Below are 18,025 nucleotides of genomic sequence, written 5' to 3'. Positions count from 1 at the left end.
TATCTGTGCTACAACACCATGCACACGTCCATCTATATATATATATAAAATGTATATACGTGTGTAAAAGCCATACCTGTACTTTCTTTCAGAGTCCCCTAAAAATAAGTTTTTTTTTTTTCAGCTTTATCTTTATTGTATTTGTGATGAGATCGATAACATCGTTGATATTACATTTATTAATAATCAGTTTATTGTTACATTACATATACATTTGATCTTTAACATTACAGAATCCAATACATCTGAAGAAAAGCTAGCTGTATATACATCGTAATTTTATTTTATTAATTTTAATACATATTTACACATATCTTTCGAATCTTTTTTAAAGTTATTTACAAGTTAAAACAAATTTTGTTATTACAAGTAATTTTTTTCAGAAGATATTAAAATGTTATATATTGCCTTTGATAATTAGAAATTAAAGTAACAGATAATATCTCGATAAATATTAGATACTATTTATTTACAATTATCTTGTCAATAGTTGAACCTAAATTTAAAATTAATTACAATATTAATTAAGTTATTAATTACAAAATTTTGTTCTATGTATGGCAATTGAAAAAAACTAATATCTCATTCTTAAACATCACGAATTTCTCATTTTATGAACACATAAGCAATCGAGGATAAAAGAAATTCGTCATTAAATAAAATCCTCTGTAATGGATTGATAATTCAACTCGATAACTATATCGTCATGTAAGCATAGTTTTATAATAAATAGAATTCTGATAAGCGAAATCAATTTAACATAAAATTTTAATCTGCAAAGAATTCATTGAACTTTAGTAGTTCAATGTTAGAAACGTCATCAGATTTAGTATCTTATTATACAAAAGTTCTTTAACATCCTTAGCCCACATGAAATCCAAATGATTAAACTTCTTATGCGGAACGAGGAATTTTCCAAGCGGATTGCCAAGTTCTTTCTCTAATTGATCAACATCCTGCAGATGATAAAGATATGATGTAAAAACATATATAATAATTTTTTCGTATAATTGAAATTATATGGTAGTTTATTTAATTTTAGCATCTCCAGTATTTCTAAGATACTTGTTCTAACCAAAATATAGGAAAGTTTATTTTGCATGTGCATATATGAAAAAATAAATATCCTGGCAAATATCTCGAAGATATTTAAAATTAAATAAACTATTATGTGTTTAAAAAAAATACGAACATCGACATGTGCTAACCAATCGTTGGCGCCATAATGCAATGAAACTGGCACTTTGATTTTTCTCAAGTCATATTTCGGAGGACGGAACGTACCATATTTGATCAAATTGGTAATGAGTGAGTAGTCGTACTGTCTAAATTTCTCCGATGTAATAATAGATCCTGAGAATATATTCGTGGTTTATAATTATTTTATGTATGTATATAATATTTTATAAAATTTAAAGGAATATGAAGTATAATGGAATGCATATACGATGTATATTTCACTATTTTTATGCGAATATAATACAAGGTATTATATAATGGAATAGATGCTCACCACTTTTGATAAGCTGTGCATAATGCATTATTTGTTTCGTGGCTGCGCCAGCCGGAACATGTTCCAGGATTAATGGTAGAAGAGTCTGCAAGATGACAGCAGCATTAAATATAATAAACAATCGAATTAATAATGAATTAATGTTATATCAATGCCTGAGTCATAGAAGGTGCTACATCGAGAAAAATATAAAGAAAGGTCTATGTCAAGAAATGAATGAAAAGCGGTCTATTTCGCGTGAGGTGTGAAGACCGGTCTATGTCGGAACGCATAGAAAGTACGGTTTATATCGAAAAAGTGAGAAGAATGGTTTAAGTCGCATGAAATTAAAGAAGGGTCTATATAGCGCAATATTCACTACTCGTAAATTACACAAATTAAATTACGAAAAATTAAATAATATATGAATAAATGAGTGCAAGAAACAGGATTGAAAATCAACAAGATTTCCGTTCTCAGTCATACCATTATAAAATTTATGAGAAGAAAATATATTGTGCTGTATAACCTCTTCTTTAATTTCCATGCGACTTGAACCGTTTTTCTCGCTTTCTCGATATAAACCGTACTTCTTATGTGTTCTAACATAGACCGATCTTCACACCTTATGCGAAATAGCTTTTCATTCATTTCTTTACATAAACCTTTCTTCATATTTTTCTCGATGTAGCACCTTTTACGGCTCAGGAGTCGATATATAATTCATATAAATTATATAATTGTAAAATTCATGATTAATTCTAAAAAAAATTGTTATGACATTGTTTAATAACACCAATAATAGAGTGCTCCCCTATAGCACAAAGTTGCACAAAAGTTGCAGTAATATTGCAGAGATTTTGCAGCGATACTGCTGCAAATTCTGTGCTGTATGAACTGTAACAAATGAATTTATATATATACTATGTGATAATTATTCATATTTAAAATTTCACAAAATAATTAAAGATATGTTAAAGATAGTGTCGTACAGTATCAAACTGATCTTTGTCGAATCCACTGATCAAGAAGAGCACATTAGCGCACAAGGGTTGCGTGATAGCGTCTTCCGCGCATACCATTTTCTGGAACTGTTTCATGATTTCATCAGTAGGCGCGAATTCATATATACCGATTAATTTGAACAGTTCCTGCAACGAGATATTTACTTCATTAAAAAAAGAAAAAGATGAAAATTGATTATTATTTTATTATCGAATTTAATTGCATACGTCTAATGGATCGGAGAACCTTGCCAAGAATTGAAAAATGGGATTTCTCATTCTGCCGCAATAAGCGACTGGTGCCAACGCAAACATCGCCTGGATTTTGTGCTGATACTCTGGTAGTTCCGTCGACATAACGAAGAAAACAGTGGTACCCTGGCTATGTCCCAGATAAAACATTTTCTCGCGACCAGTAGTCTTCACGATATAATCTATCATGGCTGGAAGATCATACACGCCAATCTCATGCCAACTATAAGAAAGATACGATTTTTATGATTTCTATGAATTATTTGTCAATTCTCGGTCTGGGATGGAGATAACTCTTCATTTTATATTAGATAAACAAATAGAGATATGAGAAAAAATTAAAGATATATATTTGTATAACTAGATGTATAAATGGAAAACGGAAGTTTAAAATTGGTGAGTTTTCTTATGCGGTTGATGTTAAAACGCATCGATTTATATAGATTCAAGATATAAATTTGTTCTTGCGTCGTTTAATCGTCACTTAATTGTTGCTTAATTTAAACGAAACATCCACTTTTGATAAGCAAATGTCTCAAATGAGCCGAAAAAATAGTTCATCTGAATTTCTATATTCTAGCTATTAATTATCGTTCTGAAGATATTCAAATAAAAATTTTTATTTGAAATTCTATGCGTAATATATATTGTTGCATTCTAACAAATAGTCTGCAAATGTATGATATAGTTGACCAATAAATATTGAATAAGCATTAAACCACAAAAATAACACTAAATATCGCATAACATTATCAATGATAATATTTGACCGATAAAAAGAGATTATGTATTTTTATCACAATTTTTATTACATCTGTAAAAAAATATTCCGGTAAAAAAGTTTTCATACATATGTATTATATAAACATACATAAATATTCATAAACACGTATAATTATATATGAAATATGTCCATACATATTCATACATTCCTCTTTCTTTTGTAAAATTACTTTTTAGTATAATAGAAATAACAATAGTAATGTGAAAACATAAAAAATAATTAAAAGGATAATTTTCGCACTGTTAGTTTTAGAAAAAACAAGTTTAGAAAAATGTAAAAAAAATTGTTTATACACAATTATGCATAATTTTATATATAATTATATACATAAGTAACTTTTTTACATTTCTTCAAACTTGATTTTTTCTAAAATAAATAGTGTAAAAATTACCCTTTTAATTAATTTTAATGTTTTCATATTACTATTATTATTTCTAATTACACTAAAACGTAATTTTACAAAAGAAAGAATGATGTATGAACATGTATGGACATAAAATCATGTATGTTTATGAATATGTATGCGTTTATATATATTTATATATATTTCATGCATGACAAATTTTTTACCGGGATTCCGTTACAGATCCATTTCGAATTTTTATCAGGAGATGTGGTACTGCCTTGGATGTCAAGTAGACATCCGAGATGAATTTTTTATACATTGCATGCTGCTCTTACAATATTTCTACAATTTAATATTAATTCTAATGTCTCGGTAGTCTAAAGGCTTAGGACGCTCGCACGGAATGCAAGAGATCCGGGTTCGACTCCCGGCCGAGGCATTATTTTTCGCAATAAGTTTTATTACAGTTTTTAAGTTGGGGAATTTGGGGGGATTATTAATATTTTCAGATTTGATTGCGTTGAAAGTCCGACAACCATATCGGCACGCAATTATCATTTCTGAGAATTAATTCATTTAAATGAATTTACAATAGTTCAACATCTTAACGTTCTGACCGTTATGGCGCTTCTTAATTTAAAATTATTATGTTTAACATTAGCGGTCTTTCAATCTTATTATTATTAATTCTAATATTATTTAGTTATTATATTAAATATACTGTTGTAATCAGAATGGAAGTAATGGAATAATTAAGAGATATAAACTTTTTTCCGCTAAGATAACATGTGCAGATTAATTTTATCCTGAAGCGATACCCGCTAAACGGATATTTTAATCATTTTGCATATTTTTGATGTATATCATTTCTTACATATCGAATCTCGTACGATTATTTAGTTATTAGAATTTATATATCGCCATACAGGAAATATGAGAATGAGATTTAAACATGTAAATACATACGATTTCTCAAAATGTGATAATACGTCGTGATTATAATGTAATTTGAAATCGATTTGATTGAATACGATTGTTAAAATTGTGTCATTGCCACTGTGGCATTATTTCGATAAATTGATTTGATGGTTTTAGAAATAATAAAGTTGCCATGTACTTAAATAGATATGTCCCCCATGTAGTAAAAAGGTCCAGTAATATCACAATAAAGTCAAATGACGTACGAATATCCGCTTTGTTATAAATTTACGCTCAGTGTTATCGCTAAGCACTTATGATAAAAATTGCACCTTACTTGTCACTATAACACTATTACAGATCAAGATATAACATGATATCATTTTTGATATTTTCAAATGTGATACATTTCACAATTTATCCGTGACTATTGTAAGTCTATTATAATCTCAATAAAGCAAATTATTTCCATCATTCATGGCTAATGCAAATCTACCAATACGAATTCACGGCATTTTCATATCGCGAATCTGTTTACAAGATAGATACGATATATAAATAACAGATATGTCTATCTCTTTCAAGATTCCATCTTAATTTGATTATTACATTAGTAATATCGTGATGTTAACATTGTCAAAAAATATTACTATGATAAATTACGGGAGGAGATTAATCAAAAATCGAAATAGTCTTAAGAATGCAAGAATAAATGTCATTTTTTTCCTTGCTATCAAATTCCTAGAATTAATTGACAGGTGAGATGCCTTTTCTTTCTCGTCACGGCGCGCGCGCGCGCGCGTGTATCATTCATCATATTTTTCGTATAGTTATTTGATGTGTTTGTTGAGTGATATGAATATTTACGCGTACTCGTAAAACATGGACCTCAATGCCGGTATATATGCCAGGCGAACATCCAAGTGCTGTTCTTTATTATCGTGCATCACTCCAGACACATTCAATAGCCAATAGCCAACTTGAATACGCCGGACAAGATGCCGAGGCTCTTTCACCTTCTTAGTGCCGTCGCCGTAATTGTTCCATTGCAGTCGAGCAGACAACCGACAATAAAACGATACCATAATCTTTACGACGATAACATGAGCGGACGCGAATTGACGAATATACTTGATTTTGGTATCGGGACTCTAAACTTTCTACAACAGGGTCAACGTTACATGAACCAGAAAATACCGGATATGGTTCCGCAATTTGGAGCAGCGTACGATTTCGTGGTAATTGGCGCCGGCACGGCCGGTGCCACGATAGCTGCGAGACTAAGTGAGATTCATCAGGTTGAGGTGTTGTTGATCGAAGCTGGATCTACAGAGAATTTTCTTATGGACATTCCGCTTTTTGGTTACATGTTGCAGTTAAGTAACGATATCAATTGGAAGTATCAAACCAAATCGTCCAACAAATATTGTCTTGGCATGAATGACAACAGATGTAACTGGCCTGGAGGTAAAGTAATGGGCGGTAGCAGCGTGCTAAACTATATGATCGCAACCAGAGGCGGCGCCGAGGATTACGATCGATGGGCTAAGATGGGGAACGAGGGCTGGGCTTACAAGAATGTCCTTAAATACTTTAAAAAGCTGGAGACAATCGATATCCCAGAGCTCCAATCGGACACTATTTATCACGGAACTAAGGGACCATTACATATCTCTTATCCGTTATACCATACACCATTGGCAGAGGCTTTCTTAAAAGCTGGTAAAGAGCTGGGATACCCACTGTTGGATTATAACGGAAAGAATACGATAGGATTTTCATATGTACAGGCCACAATGATAAATGGCACCCGCATGAGCAGCAACAGAGCCTATCTACATCCAGCAAGAAATCGTCGGAATCTTCATGTGACACACGAAAGCAGGGTGAAAAAAATATTGATTGATCGTCACACAAATCGGGCGATTGGCGTGGAATTTATCAAACATCGTCGAATTATCAGTGTGTTTGCAAGCAAAGAGGTAATTTTATGCGCGGGTGCTGTCGGATCACCACAATTACTAATGTTGTCTGGCATCGGACCGGCCAAACATCTTAGCGAACTCGGCATAAATATCGTCCGGGATTTGCCGGTTGGTGAAAATCTGATGGATCACGTAGCTTTTGGCGGGCTAACGTGGACAGTGGATGAGCCAGTAAGTATTCGAATAGCCGATATGATAAATCCCACTCATCCATTTATGAGAGATTTTCTGATGAGCCAATCGGGACCAATAACGATCCCAGGTGGATGCGAAGCTCTCGCTTTCATTGACACCAAACATTCAACGGAACTTCACGGTTTACCGGACATTGAATTGCTATTTACTGGTAGTGGATTGAAAGGAGATATGATTCTACCGATTATAATGGGTTTGAATAATCGAATGCATCAGATATGGAACAAATATACCAGCACTTACGGTTGGACCATACTACCGATGTTATTGAAACCAAAAAGTCGTGGACGGATAAGACTATTGGCCAACAACATTAACGTTAAACCTGAGATTGTGCCGAATTACTTCGATAATCCGGAAGACGTCAAGACGATGATTGACGGCATTAAAGCTGCAATAAGCATCGGTCAAACGAAAGCAATGAAAATGTTTGGTTCACAATTGTTAAACGATACTTTTCCTGGATGTGAAAACTACGAGTATGATTCTTATGATTATTGGGAATGCGCGATGAGAACGGCAACTCTTACTATCTATCATTATACTGGCACTTGCAAGATGGGACCGAAAGGAGATCCGACTGCTGTCGTTGACCCTAGATTAAAGGTATTGTTAAAAGATGCACTAGAAAGTACTTGTTTTTTTTTCAAATATATAATAAATATCAGAGTTGCCACAAATTTTTCATCCTAAAATTCCATAATTTTCCCTGATTTCCAGACAAAATTTAATGATTTTTCCTAATGCTTTCAATAATATTTTGAAATTTTTTGTAGTTTCGTACTGATTAGGAAACCGTCAAATATTTGGCTGAAAGAGCAATTTAATATAGCAATGTAAATTACTATTAATGTTGCTGACTATTTACATTTAATTGCTATGATTATAGTATTTTAAAATTATAGGTAAATGTATTACGCACATTAAACTTCTTTAAAGTCAAAAATTTTTATTTTCCAAAAAATTTTGAAATTCCGTGATTTTTCCCTGATTTTCTTGACTGTTTTCAATTTTCCTGATTTCTAGTTTTGTGGCAACTCTGAATATTTCTGTTATGATGCACAATATACGCTCACACACACACACACACACACACACACACACACACACACACACACACACGTCAACTTATAATGTACGAAATTCATGTACAATGCAGGTGATCGGCATTCAAGGATTGCGAGTAGCAGACGGTTCCATCATGCCTGAGATTATATCAGCGCACACAAATATACCTATTTATATGATTGCTGAAAAGCTGGCAGATATGGTCAAAGAAGATTGGGGATACTTGAACAAATCATGAACGTAACAATAGTGACGAGTTTTCGACCAGTATTAACTACATTCAAAAAACTAGCAATTCGCAGTATATAACAAAAGCGGATAACTGTAATAAGTTATCAGGAAATTAACTTGAGAGAAATACTTCTATAATCGTCGTTATAATGATTAATATTTAGTTAGCAGATCTGATTTCGAATTGATAATATTTTTTAGACAACCTAGCATACTTAGTTTAGAATTAAGAATATTGTAAAATACTAAGTTTAATTTTATCCCATGTACATATATTCTCAAAGTATTATATTTCAAATTGATGAAACGAGTTTAATAATTTATTTTCTGATTTGATACTTATAATTTATAATATTTATTTTATAGTTGATATACTCTTTAAAATGATACTTCTTTTTAAATTTCTGCTCATAAAAATATTTGCTGGAATTTATGTCAAGATCTTGCCAAAGGGCATGCATTACTATCTACATATACATATGTATATATATGTATATGTAGATAGTACATATATGTCAGCAATTGATTTTAACACATAGTACATACGTAAATATTCATGTTGTTTACGACTGTTTTGTATAATACAAAAATACATTAAAAATTTTGCATTGTTATTCATACTTTCTCTGTAGCGATTATTTAATTTACCTCTTAAAAAAAATATCACATGTTTTTAGAAAATTCGATATTTTTTTTTGTTAATATGTATACTGTTTTGCAAATTCTGAACACTTAAATTCATTTAGAAATTTATTACACAATTCGTTTAGCTAATATGAAACTTAAAGAAACCAAAATCTGTGTTCTCTTAAAATTCTTCAACAAATTTTCACGTTTGCCTTTATTAAAATTACTTGTGGCGTATAATAATTTACAAATTTATATTTCTAAGCCCTCTGTTTTCACAATATGGTTACCCCTAAAGATTAAAGGTTACCAAGAAATTCATAAATGAATTTCATTGATAAATCTGATAACGTGACTTATGACAGACTCAAGCTCGCGCCTCATATGGGAATGGCCTGATATTGCGACAGATTTCCTAACTTGAATAGTCGTAAACTTTAATGATTAATATCTCAGGGTGCAGCAGTCACATGCGGCGTAACTTGCGTCAACCAAATCGTATCAAATTGCGTCAGGTACTGCGCGTTGTTCTAGTTGAAACGATTTAATTGGCTGACACAAGTTATGCTTACGCAAGTTACATCGCATGTGACAACACCCTCAGGCTCGCGAGGTAGAGTAGTGACCGATTCTTGTGTCAAGTCAAGCTGCGTTCCGTTTCACGCATAATGCATCTTTTATTCTTGTTATTCACCGAATGTTAAACAAGGACAAATGATTACATGCATTATGCAGTGCTTTCCATTATCTAGATAAAATTATCTAGATAATTATATAGATGAAGAAATGGCTTTATCTTATCTTAGATAAAATCTTTTTCAAATTAACTAAGATTGTAGAATAATATTGTAAAAAAATTTCTATATAACTTTTCTAGTAGTAGTAATGATGAGAATTTTTTTATGGTATAGATAAAACTGGAATTAGTATGACATCTGCAGTCATAATTCAAAGCGACATTGAAGTACTTTCATATTTAGAAGATAAATCTAAGGAATTAGATATTCTTAATTTGTATCCATACGTCAAACAAATTTTTTTTTTAATATGACACATCATTGCCATTATCAGCGCCAGTAGAGCGCCTTTTTATTTGTGGACAACAAATATTAATTCCACGTAGAAACCGTTTGTTAGACGAAATGTACAAAAAACTTTTATTCGTAAAAAATAAAGATTAATGAAAATATAAATACATTTTTTGTATCCCAAAGCCCAATTTCTTCACTTCCAGATAAGTTGCGGATACCCTTATCCAGAAGATATCTTCATTGTATTCTAAAAGATATCTCTTGGATAAAGTTATCTAGAGGTGAAGAAATTGAGCATAAATCGTTTTACTGCCTAATAGTTAATTAAAAACAAAGTTATCTTAAAAATTATCTAGATAAAAATTTTTTTCATCTGTTATCTAGATTAATATAAAGTTAATCATCTTCATCTTATCTAAGATACATTTTGTGTTATTTATCTTATCTATATCTAAATAATTTTTAACTAGCTAGATGTAACACTGATTATGCATTATGCATATCATGCGTGAAACGGAACGCAGTCCATGTCAAGTGCTATCTTATATTCACGTTATCTTATCTTCAAACTTGTTACTATGACCATAATTGTTTTTCTTACTCACGTACGCGTTTTTCTTCTTTACTAGTTTTATTTTTTTATACATTATCCTCACCTGAAATCCCAGTAAAGTTCCTTTCGAATAGTCGGGAGTTTATGTTTGCGTGAATATACATTGCCACGTGCATTACCGAGCCACACGTCGTATCCTGCATCCGCCAGAACAAAAGCTAAAATTTCAAAGAATATAATATTTTTATTAAAGCGAATACACACAAACGCTGAAATGCGGATGTGTTTGAAGTTAAAAAAAAAAATAAAATTTTTTCAATTTTTAATCGGTAATTGCATGATTTTATTTTATTTTAAAACGATATAGTTCAATATATTTTTCTTTAAAATCTATGAAGATACATGTAAAGAAAGCCATGCAAAGCACAAGAAAAACTTAAAGCAGTAAGACGTAAACAGTAAACGAATTGGTCAATCACTAGGACCTCAGCGCAAAGATGGTCGTAACTGAGTCGTAAGTCGTAGTCATAGATCAATGCATAATGTTTGATCAATTTACAACTACACTTATGTTCGACGACTCAGTTACAGTCATCTTTGTGCTTAAGTCCTAAAAAAATACGTAACGCAATAACGTAAGCAATAAATCCAAAATGTTGATTTGCTTACTGCTTGTCTTGTTGCTTAAATTTTTTGTGTGCCATAACTTTTAGACGAGTATACTTCTGTTTAGGAATTGAAATGCTTCATTAAAAATGCGATTTCATTACCTAAACCTTTCTCCGGTCCGGAAACGATAAAACACGCCGAACTGCACAAAAGGCCGTGCATCACGAATGCCACAGGTTTTTGCACTCGCGTACAAGAGTTGTTGAAATTATTTCGTCCTGTTATCCGATGCAATTCCAAAATGTAACCGTCAGAAGTGATCACCTCGTGCACCTCTCCATTGTAGCCGTACTTTTTCACTAGATCTAGCTGTTCAATAAAATAATTTTCTGATAGATAATTGATATCAAAAGATTGATAACAAAAATTAAGGAATGTCGTCATTAAAACAATAATAATTTACGTTAATTATATTTATTATGTTCATATGTATAATAAAAATAATTTACATTAATTATATTTATTATGTTTATATGTTATAAAAATAACAATATTTTTATAAATATATAAAAATATTCGTTAGAATTGTTCGATACAGAAGCTTAAATAATTTAACGAGAAAATCTTAGAAATACAAATGAATCAATATATTATTTTTTTATTGAATTGTGATAGATTTTTTAAATATTTGTAATTGTATTAGTGCTCTAAAAAATACAAAGTCATTTTCAAAAAGTTACCTCGTTTTAACTTTTAACCGATAGAAATTATATCTGCATATTTTTTTTTAATTTATTTTTAATTTGATCAACTGCACTTACAGCGGTAAGCGATGCATCTGTGTGTACGGTTGCAAAAAATTGCGGATCGTTGAGTTCCTTGATTGCCGGTATTTTGTCTATTGGCAGGACATTATTAGGCAGTTGGTCTATTGAAAAGTATGACGTTGAGCTGACGGACGCCAGAATCGAGAGGAAAAGGATCGGTAGCAACATTATTGTCGCTTGATAAAATCGTTATTAAAAATTGATCGGTTCGAATTATACTGTGCGCGATTTTCTTATTTACTGAAAATATCACCGAAGTGTTTGATATTTAATGCGATCATATCAATACTATCTATCGTAATCTATCCGTTATAATTTGATAATACGATTGATGTATTAATAAGCTGTGTGATTAAGGTGTTCGAAAAGAAAGGATTTTATCGACTGTTGTCAAATGGATCAATTGTTTATCCATAAAATGATATATTGCTTTGTAAGTTTTTGCGCACAGTTGCAGATCTTGATCGCTTTGAAAGAAACAAAAGAACTGATTATAACTACTGATAAAATAGCAGATAAGAAAATTTCTTATAATTCATGATTTGAAAATTGATTTCACAAATTCTCCATCTCGTAGAAATTATTTCTCTTTATATTATTAATTGATTCTTATATGTACAACTTCATTTATTTTAATTTAATCATCCGATATTCATAGATTGGATTCATGGATCTTATATTGTTATATTAAGATCGTTTGAAGTATTTAAGATATCACGAATCAATCAAATAGCCGTATTAGCATCTTAAGGGGATTATTTAAAATGGTCTTAAAACAAGAACGGATTATGAATACCACTCATTGATTTCTTGGCATTATAAGTTTAATTCTTTTACTTTATTAATTGATTTACTTTATTGATTGATCTTTGATGTTACAAAATTTATAGATAATTCATTTTATGGATCATAATTTTTATAAATTAAAAAAATTTCTTATTTTATTATTGAAATATATCATATGAGCAGATGACGTAAAGATAATGTAACAATGAATGATAAATAAAAACACTAAGCGAGTAAAAAATAAATGATACGATAATACGTGAGAAGGAAAATTTATAGGAATGAGTGCATAATACAAGATATATGTTTGTTAATTCAAACATTTCACATTAATAAAATATTTCAAATTGATAAAATATTTTATAAAAATGCGAATATATTAACAAAAGAGTGATAACTTAAACCAATATATATTGAATATATTCATCTTAAGATAAAATAACTCTACCGACAAGAAAGACATATTCCTGATCAAATTCCATAGATTAATCACTGCAGGAATTTGAAGGAATAGATACTGGCACTTCATTACGAAGACTTCTTCTTCATTTTACTGATTATCTGGTCATATACAAGCTTCTTCACATCTTTAGCCCACATGTAGTCCAAATGATTAAATTTCTTATCCGCAATTAAAGTTTTACCGGACGGATTACTCAGCTCCTTATATAATTTTTCCACATCCTACGAAAGAATCACAATATAACTAAAACTGTTCGCAGAAATGTTACGTACAATTTTATTTGACGCTTGATCTTTGGTTTCAATTACGTGACTGCAATGACTACATTTTGATCTGTATTTATAGCAAAGCCCATGGCACATACAAAAACGTAAGGCCGCAATACGTAAGCAGTAAAGAAATCGTAAGATTGGATTCGCTACTGGTCTTACGGTCTCTATCGTGATTGGCCAATTCGCTTACTGATTATGTCTTACGACCTTACGTTTTTGTATGTGCCATGGGCTTTAGACCTATATTTTGTTGAAGAACTTAACTGAATTTAGTTTTGAATGAAATAGACAAATGCAACGTCATTAGGGTCCGTATTCATAGTCGTAGATCAATCTACGATTAATCCTCATTTCAGACGAGCTAGGTTTGAACCAAAGTTTGAACCGATCAAATTTATTTTAAATCATGGTTTGAGAAGCGTTTTTCAAATGAAAGACTGGGTATCAATCATAAAACTTTTTCCCTAGAATGAAAAGTGAAAAGTAAAAAATTTCTCCATTAACTTCAATGGTAAAAATTTTCACTTTTCACTTTCCATCCTAGGGATAAAGTTTCACGATCGATATCCTGATTTTAACCAAGCTCAAATCGGATCTTAGGGCCTTTATTCCCGAAAAGAAATATATACGAAAAACTAGGGAAATACTATAATATACATTACGTATACTGTAGTATACCCCTAGTTTTTCGCATACCTACATTTCTTTTCAAGAATAGAGGCCCAGGTTGAACGACTATTGATTTTTTTAATTGATTCTTTCAATTGATTTTGTCATAATTGAGCATTAACGGGAATCATATAATCACTTTAACGCTTAAATCCAGCGTGAAATGAAAAAATATTTTAATTCTCTTGTCAATATTAGAAGTCAATATTAGAGTCCCTATAATAAGGAATCTAGGTATAATAGGGACTCTAATTAATACGAATTAATACTTGAAATGAGTGAATTAAACACTTAAAAAAGTTGTTCATTTGATTAAATTAATTTAATTCGTTTTTATTTTTCTTTCGATGAAATATGTGTTTAAATCAAACGTATTATATTTGACTTAAATATAATATATACATTCTCCAACAAAAGACAACTAAATTGATTTATTCAAATAAACAATTTTTTCAAAAAAAAAAAAAAAAAAAAAAAGTACGAACCTTGACATTCGCTAACCAATCGTTTTCACTATAATATAAATAGACTGGGACTTTGCTTAAATCATAATTCAGTGGATTGAGTAAACCGTATACATTTGTGTTGCTCAATATTCCGTAGTCGAAATGTTTAAATTTATCCGGTGACAATAGCGTTCCTGTTGACAGATTTACTACTGTTATTGCAAGAAACATGTTTAAGAAATTTTAATATGATGAATGTTACGATAGATCTTTATACACAGTACGTATTATATTATAGCAAATTTGATCACTTTTATTACTCTGCACTAGTGTGCGTTAAAAAGTTGTTTACATAAAAATATTTAATGATAAAAACATAATATAAACTGCTTGAATGACAAAATATTATAACATATTAGCAAAATGCATATTTAATATTTTATCGCTCAAAGCACTTACATTATACTCTTGCACTTAGATATCTTTATATGTATATACATCACTTTTTCATGTATTATAGCTCAACAGCGCGTGCAAAGCGCTTTGGGAGCGCTCTAGCGATTGCACCTCCCAAACTGCTGTAATTATACACTTTCATTGCATGTGAATGGCTATATTTACACCGCTTAATGGCTGCATTTAGGCCGCGGCTTGTACAATAGATGTCCTTATTTATTCTGTAGGTTATACAAAGACACCTATCGTATAGGTTACGGACTAAGCGTACGGTGTAGCCATTAACTCGGCAGATTTCAAGTCACACTGATAAAAAAATGATTATGCATTTATTATTGCCTTTATCCTGCGCTAATTGTATATGCTTATGATGCGCTTTTAAAACGCTAAAGTCATGCATCTGCATAAATGTTTTTTTAGCGCTTTATAAACACTGCTGTGCTACGTGTAATGTACAGCAATTTTTATAATACTCTGATCGAATCAGTGTCTACTGCATTTATTATTAATAAATTAAGGAATAAATGTTTACCGGACTTGATGAGTTGCGCGTAATGAATAATTTGCTTTGTGGATACACTATCAGGAAACTGTCCTAAGGTAATTAGTAGAAGAGCCTAGAAAGATGATATCAATATAAATTATAACTATTATACAGGGTGTTCCAATAATTATTACCATCTGAAATATCTTCTAATCTAGGTGTAATAATAAGGTGTAGAGAAAAATTTGTACAATCAAAATTGCACGATATGAAAGAAGCTATCATATGATGATAATAATTTTTGTCCAGGTGGAGGCGCTTTGGAGATTTCAAGATTCTTCATTTTTTTAAATGGAATTACCATATATGAATTTTTTTACATAATATGATTCCTCTAATTATTCTGCATAAAAAAGTATTAAATCATGGTACCGTAAAATCAATAGTTTACGAGATATTTTATATCTTATTCTGGCACATATTGACATAAAATATTAAATAATTCGTAAACTAATAATTTTTTTTATAATCTCGTACCTTAATACTTTTATGAACAGAATAATGAGATGAATCAATTGGTATAAAGAAAACACATAGTTGCTTTAAAAAGATATGGCTGCAAAATGGATAATTTTTTAAATAAGCAACTATGTATGTGCCAGAATAAAGTATGAAATATCTTGTAAATTGATTTTTCGATATTATTATCTTAATACTTTTATATGAAGAATAATTAGGGAAATCGTATTATATGTAAAAAAATTTATATAATTCCATTTAAAAAAATGAAGTTGACCTTCAAATCTCCTAAGCGCCTCCACTTGGGAAAAAATTATTATCGCCATATAATAGCTCCCTTCATATCGTGCAATTTTGGTTGTACAAATTTTTCTCTAGACCTTATATATTCTCTAGACTTTATAAATAAAAACATCTTTATTCACAAATAATGAAACAACTAGGAGGCGATATCATATATAATTCGATCTTATTTTCAAAATTATTTTAAGTCTGCTGGTCCTAGATGATGTTAACATTCCATCCAGCCAATAAAGTGACTGTGTATTTCAAAATTGTGCTTACGATAACTTTAAATATAAGATCAGAATATGAATACCATCTGCAGATATATTGAATATTTGTTATTAGTCAAAATGTTTCTATTAAATGATTTTGCATTTAAATATCTTTATACGTATATAACAGTATTTAAAACGATGAGATGTTAAAAATAATCGATTCTAAACAAATTTTTGTATTTATCAATGAAATCCTAGAGATTAAAAAATAATTAAAGAGTATCAACGTTTTCAACTGTTGATGTACATTCGATTGCCGATAACTTATATTAGTTTTATTTTTATAATACAGTTTTATTACATTTATTATGATTTATTATTATATATATGCTTCACATAAATATTTTACAATCAAAATAAATGCATATTTAAAACGTAATATCACATATGTGTATGTATATTGTCGCAAAATTACATTTCTTCCTACAATTATTATTCGTAAATTGCAAAAGATTTTTTATTACAAGTTTTAATGCGATATATATTTGCCAAATTATATTAAATATGAAAAATGTACTTACAACTGAAATAATTCTATATATATTGCGACCGCACTCACGAGCGTGGTGCCACTTCGTCGCGCGTTCGCGAGTATTGCTCTACCTCTCCTTCGCCAGATACCTTCGCGACAACAAAACTCAACGCCACCACGGCTTTCTCACAATTTTTCAAACACTCTAAATTTTGCGTCAATGATTGGGCGCCAGGCACGAGAGAGCGTGCCACTCTTTCTGAGATCTTTTCGGTTCTCACTCTAATATACGGAGGTATAGAGACTCACGAATGCGGACGGCTCTGATAACCGACTGCTCAGTCACGATAATGGCAGAGGGGGTGGTTCGTGGTCGGGAACGGAGGATCTTTGGAGAACGAGTAAGGCGAAAAACAGTAAAATAGACAGAATTAATAACAGTAAGATCAACAGTAAGTAACAAGTGTATTCTTTACGCCGATCATACAGTTTCCGACGTACAGGCAGACGGATTAATTCTGCGATATGCAAGCGCGCTGGTCTCCGCGATACGTTCGCGACACGCGGTACTAAGTGACCGCTTCCCTCTTTTGATGGGCGAGCTCTCGGCGCTAGCGTAATTTTACGCGGCGCACGTATCGCGGCTACGGAGATCCCTGGCGTAGTTAAAAAACCCTTCGGAATGCGTGAACACGCATGAACATCCGCCGTAGTCTAGGATCTACGACGACGATAGTACGCGACCCGAAACAACGCAGCAATACGATACTAAATTACAGCACAGCAATACGATACACAATTACAACGCGACGACACGATACAACATGATAACGCGACCATACGATACACGATTATAATGCGACAATACGATACAAGGTCAGAACGCGACGATACGATACAAAATTATAATACAATACGCTACAAAATCAGAACGCAACGATACGGTATAAAATGACCTGGCTGTGGCCGCGGCGGG

General features: G+C 31.3%; 2 protein-coding genes across 2 annotated transcripts; one reads left to right on the top strand and one right to left on the bottom strand.

Annotated features, from left to right (window-relative positions):
* Positions 1 to 744: 744 nt before the first annotated feature.
* LOC108723083 (lipase 3) lies at positions 745 to 12,441 on the bottom strand. Its single transcript, XM_018448574.1, has 8 exons — positions 11,917 to 12,441; positions 11,257 to 11,464; positions 10,590 to 10,704; positions 2,725 to 2,971; positions 2,485 to 2,643; positions 1,514 to 1,598; positions 1,193 to 1,353; positions 745 to 956 (listed from the first exon to the last, which is right to left on the bottom strand). Exons 1-8 carry the CDS (start codon positions 12,088 to 12,090, stop codon positions 795 to 797), a joined length of 1,311 nt encoding a protein of 436 aa, XP_018304076.1. The 5' UTR covers positions 12,091 to 12,441; the 3' UTR covers positions 745 to 794.
* LOC108723077 (glucose dehydrogenase [FAD, quinone]) lies at positions 5,722 to 8,475 on the top strand. The gene is made up of 2 exons (XM_018448560.1): positions 5,722 to 7,582; positions 8,136 to 8,475. The coding sequence occupies exons 1-2, from the start codon at positions 5,795 to 5,797 to the stop codon at positions 8,280 to 8,282; spliced, it is 1,935 nt and encodes a 644-aa protein (XP_018304062.1). The 5' UTR covers positions 5,722 to 5,794; the 3' UTR covers positions 8,283 to 8,475.
* Positions 12,442 to 18,025: the final 5,584 nt, after the last annotated feature.

The sequence above is a fragment of the Mycetomoellerius zeteki genome, unplaced genomic scaffold, assembly GCF_001594055.1.
Source record: "Mycetomoellerius zeteki isolate Tzet28-1 unplaced genomic scaffold, Tzet1.0 scaffold223, whole genome shotgun sequence".
Classification (NCBI taxonomy): domain Eukaryota; kingdom Metazoa; phylum Arthropoda; class Insecta; order Hymenoptera; family Formicidae; genus Mycetomoellerius; species Mycetomoellerius zeteki.
Note: the sequence above shows the minus strand (reverse complement) of the source record. Positions and strands in the feature narration are given on the sequence as shown.